The 5,610-nt window shown below is 34.6% G+C and overlaps 1 protein-coding gene across 1 annotated transcript in view; it reads left to right on the forward strand.

Moving 5' to 3' along the window:
• Window positions 1-440: 440 nt before the first annotated feature.
• Window positions 441-5,610, forward strand: part of LOC105626046 — a 12,340-nt gene continuing 7,170 nt past the window's right edge. Inside the window, exons 1-5 of the mRNA XM_012207359.1 lie at window positions 441-623; window positions 1,071-1,604; window positions 2,101-2,685; window positions 2,888-3,209; window positions 4,572-4,911. Coding sequence (XP_012062749.1) covers window positions 441-623; window positions 1,071-1,604; window positions 2,101-2,685; window positions 2,888-3,209; window positions 4,572-4,911 — 1,964 coding nt within the window. The remainder of the gene's footprint in view (window positions 624-1,070; window positions 1,605-2,100; window positions 2,686-2,887; window positions 3,210-4,571; window positions 4,912-5,610) is intronic.

The following is a 5,610-nucleotide window of genomic DNA, read 5'->3' on the forward strand; positions in this document are numbered from 1 at the left end:
GCTGACAGTGATCGTAATAACGGAGGTTAATGGTACCAGTACAACTATAGTGCTCGTGTGTTGGCTTTTGTTCAAGGAACACGAAGGGAAAGAAAGAGAAAGCGAGAAGGAAAGAGTCAATACACCTATATCCGATAATCGTGTTGGTGAATCGGGCTTGGACTTGGTATACACCGAAGGTTGGTGGAGGGCAATGGATGAGGGTAGTCAGTCAGTCGGCGCCCGATCGTGGCGTCGACAACATTCCTCGATGGACTCTTTGCTCGAGAACTGAAGAAACTTAAATATTATTCATAAAAAAGATCCTTTTCCTTAACTCGACCTGTGTTATTGTCAAGGGGCTGCCTCGTCAAAGAACGAATGAATAAATAAGCTCTACCAGAGGAATTCTGGAAATCGTTGAGAAGACGCATCGACAATGCAAAGACAATTATCCGGGGATGTCTAGCGGTAGAAAAGCGATGCGACCCGTCAGGCAACTGTCGTTACAGCAGCCTGTGCCGCGTCGACAGCACATCAGACGACAGAGATCGGCGGAGGATGATTGCAGCAAATCTTTGCAGATCTACGCAAATCCGATCGCGCGTGGAAGATTAGGGGCGAATGCGACGGAGAAGCCCAAGGTGCGACAATTGAGAAAACTTGCTTCTTAGTCGTTGTTTCTTTCATCTTTTTTCCAGATATATAGACCTTTTTATTCAATCAAGGATTTACATTATGTATTGATTTTTTAGTATTGATTTTTAATGTCTCTTTCACAATCTTAATAAATACACAGAAAGAACGGTTTTACTCAAGTACTTAAAAATTTAACTATGTAGATACAGATCTAAATATAATTTTATTGACTCTTCAAATTAATTATCTAAGTTAGAGGAATTTAACCATAATAATGTTGAAAAGTTTTGACGTTCTAACAAACAATTTAAGTGTCTTACATAATTATTTTGATGAACTAACAAAATTATTTTCAGTCAAAAAATACAAAATTATATGTATCTAGCTAAATTTTTAGATGCTTCAGCAAAATCGTTCTTTTATACAATCATGTTATATCGTACAATTGGCAGGTACGAGTTGCTTGGGGCGATGATCGTCACGGCTGCAACAATCTGGCCCAGGTGGAGGTGGTGGCTCGGCAGATCCCGAGTCGATCTAGACCGACCACAGGTCGATCTGGAAGAAATTATGCCACCACGGAGAAGGCGTCGATTCTTTACTCGCGGCAGGAGCTTGCCGAGAGATTGCGACTCGCATGGAAGCATCGGGAACAGAACAAAGCAAACATTGACATTTTCCTGGCACATGGCATGGCAGTGGAGGAACGTTGCGATTCCCAACTATCGATGTCCATTCCGTCGTCCCCTCTTTCCACAAAGGAGCCTAACAGTATTCGAGATGAAAGAAAGAGTCAGCAGAATCTGGCAGCACCGAACAACTTGAGAGATCGAGGGAAGAAAACGCATGAAGATTATGATAAGGGAGATGAAGGATTATGCGAAACGAAGCTGGAATCTGCGTCTCGATTGATTAAAAAAGATTTGTTAACGAAAGGAGATGAGAAAACAACAGAAAACGTGGAAAAGCAAGAAAAAGATAATGAGGTATACATTTATGCACTAAGAGAAAATGTGTATTTAATTTGAATAAATATTTATTTGACAAATAGCTGATAGATATTTATCTAAAATGTAGAAATATATATATTCACATTTGGTGAAAACCATTTATTTAACGATCATTTTTTTATTGAAAAAACGTATTTATTATAAATAAATATTTAATCTATTGAAAAAAAAATTTTTTAATTTAGTACATTTTTTTTCAAAAATAAATAATTTTTTTATGTAGACGAATAATTTTTTCTTATGTTAATAAATAATTATACATTATTTAAAATGATATTTTTCAACATCATTGGTTCAACAAAAAAAGTAGTTTTGCAACTCTTGAAAAATTCTTTAATTTGATCTTATCCTTAGTTTCTTACAGAATCTAAAAATATAAATCAGTCATATAAAGAATCTTATAAGAGTTGCAAAGCTATTTTTTCTGTTCGCAGCCATAATCTGTCATAAACGGATTACTAATTTTTCTTAGAAACCAGATTTACTCGATAATGTGGACATTGAAGAGGAGAAGACAAAGAAGACACGTATAAATATTGATTGTATGAATCTTCATCTTCCAACGAGCGATCAGTCGCAACCATTGAACGCTTTTTCATTATTAAAAACGGAAAATGTGAATGATCTGGCAAAGACCAGCAGCGATTTCTCGTTGGCGAAGCAAAAACGCGCAAGTTTTCACAGCGGTACCAATCGCGCCTTTCTCGAGCCGATGGTGGAGAAGTCTCCGAAAGGGCCGGAAGCGAAGAGTAAGCTTGCATCAACAAAATCGATCGAGATCAGATGCGCTTCGGCCGATAAGACCATGATGAGATCGCCGATTGACAAGAATGTCATTCTCACGAGAAGCTCGTCCACGATGAGCCTGGAAAAAGCAAAAAGGACGAATTCCGCACCACCGCAGAGACGAAATCTCGCATCCGCAGCGCGTGTGCAAGTGAACATCGTGATCGACGCACCAAGTCTCGCCGATGAAGCTACAGATAAATCGATCGTTTGTGAAAAAATGCAGGATGGAAAAGACACTGTGGAAAAATACGAGGACTGTGCAATAAAGGTAAGTAATTTTCCGAGATTCTAAGAATCTCGTGTGAATCCCCGGGTCTCTCAGATTCCAGAAAACAGTATCGGATTCGCACACTTCGCATCATAAATCAAAGATCTCTCGATAATAAAATAATTAAATAAATGATCGATATAAAAATTTCAAAAACCCAATCGGATAAGAACAAAGATAGGAATCAGTATAAACTTCTTAGATATCACAAGGGGAGCGGTCGATAAGATCGGCGCCTCTGAAGAGGCGATCGAGAAGCGCGAAGAGGCGTTTTCTTGCCTCGTCAGGTTCGGGAAAGGATGAGGATCGCGGTGGACGAGGGAAGGCTTTCATGGATCCTAAAACGAGCGACGTGGTTACGATGGTGTCGCTGGTTAGTTCGGCTGACAGCGATAGCGACGTCGAGAATTCGCCGGGCGATGATAAGCTTATCAATGAATTGCGCAGCAAATTACCCACTACGCCTATCATCAAGACATCCATCAATCCCAACCCCATGACAGCGAGGAAGCCTATCAAATCAGGTAAAATGTTTTTATTTTATTTTTATACAAATAAAAATATTTTATATGTAAAAATTATACAAGTTCCATAAAAAATTATTCAGGTTTAAGATTCTCATTAACATTCGATTATTAATATTCTTATATTTTTATAATATGCTTGTTAGTATAAAAAAACTATTAAATTATTTGTCAATTTGATATGTGGTATTATTATTCTGATTCGATTCGTGATTGTGTTTCAAGATCAAAAAAAATTTCGGCTGTATATAAATTCACGCAGAAATATTTAGCTAAGATCTGCTTCGACCGAAAAATAGGATTTCTTTTATTTAATTAGATTTATTTTCATCGATCTCAAATTGAAATTGTTCAGTAAATAAATATAACAATGGCCTCAAGTAATAATGGCCTATTCTTAGAAATACTTTCTTCTGTATACCACTGTTAATTGCGAATAAAATAATTTTTATGGCTTGTCGCGTAAATTAGTATCGCGCGATCGCGCGGCTAGATAACGTTCGATAACGTATACGCGTGCGGTAACGAGTGAGGCGAAGAGGCGTAGAACTATAATTGAACTGACTAATTAAGAGAGACACGAGACACGCGAACCGCATAGTCGGAATAATTCTGGTCGATCTATATAACACTTGCATTCACTTTGCAATCAGCAAAATTCTTAATTTTGTGATTATTAAAATCGCTTAATTCTTTATTTTATTAGTTTGCTTTATTTTATGTAAATATTCTTTTAGCTTCTACTATTATTTAGGAAATTAATTAAATCTTTTAAAATCACATTTATCACATTTATTACTGTATGACAAAAAAGAAGAGAAAAGAAAAAATATAAAAATAGTTTATATAACGTATGCGTATTACATAAAAAATAAAACAAAAATATATATATAAAATACATATAACTCTTTATATATATTAAATTTGTAATTTTTAAAATCAATTTTATTAAAAAAATAGATGTGAGAACAATTTTATTCCACATTTTCTATTTATTTTTATATAATATATAAAACAGACTGTCGATTTTATTAATAATGGATCATCACCCAATACGGGTCATGCAATTTATGCAATGCATCATGGAGATATCATATATCATGATTGTTAGCTCGGATTAATAAGTCTGTCGGATACGATCAAATTTAGACTTTTTACAAATATCATGTAAGTCGAGTCCTATGTACCGAGTAACCCGGTCATTGTTCAGAGACTAAGCAACACGATATCCATCATCGATTTACTTTCATAGTAAACCGAATAGCATTCATATCAAACATTCTTCCTCATCCCAGCCTTAAAAAACTCGATTATTCGCTAAAAATTTCAACTCGTAAGGCGATAGACTAAATCGCTGAGTAGTTTCCTTTCAAAGGGACTCATTCGACGAGGAGCCGACGAAGGAGGAAAAACGAATCATTAATAACGTTCAACTTCCTCGTTTCGGTCTCGCCGTTAACGTCACTCATGGAAACAACAGTGAGCACGTAGAGGAACAGGACAGCAGGACTGACATTGATACTGTCATTGCGATACCGACACTGGCCATCGAACCTGTGCTAATTCAACAGGATACCGAGAGGATAGTACCGGAGGCACCGTTGACTGATCGTGAGAAGAGATGCCTGGCAGTGCCGATCGGTGATCTGCACGACAAGAAACGGAAACTGCTGCGAACACGCAGCACACCTAGCCGCCCGATGTGAGTAAGATCTTATGCCTTATGACGTCTTATGTTATACAGTAGAGTCTAATATTCTTAAGTCGTAAAAAACGTCTTATGTTATACAGTAGAGTCTAATATTCTTAAGTCGTAAAAAATGAATCATATGATATAAGGATGTATTAGACGAATAGTCTCTGCAAAGAAAATTAAATTTGGAAGTATGTATGTACATTTAATGTATTTACACTTCAAATAAAACTATATACATATGAAAGTTGTGAAGAAGATTATATTTTTGTTTAATAACACATTTTATTTGTAATTATTTTTATTTTTAAAAATAAAAATTTAAAAGATTATAAAAAATTTACATTTTCCTTTTATAAGTACTTTAAATATTCAAAATAATTTATGCAAAGTTTGCGATTTACTGATTATTATAAAGATATAGGACAAATAAAGTTTTGTTTATTTACTGGACTAGTTCATGCATTGCAATGTAATTCTATAATTGCAATGTAAATAATCTTGAATATATAATGTACTTTGTATATATATATATATATATATATATAATAAATAATAATATATATAATAAATAATAAGTAATAATATATATATAATTTATATATATATATATATATATATATATATAATTAAATAGAGTATTTATATATTTATTTATATACTATTCTATATATTAGTTAATTAACGAAACACTAAAATTTTAAAAAA

This window comes from Atta cephalotes, assembly GCF_000143395.1.
Source record: "Atta cephalotes unplaced genomic scaffold scaffold00004, whole genome shotgun sequence".
Taxonomy (NCBI): domain Eukaryota; kingdom Metazoa; phylum Arthropoda; class Insecta; order Hymenoptera; family Formicidae; genus Atta; species Atta cephalotes.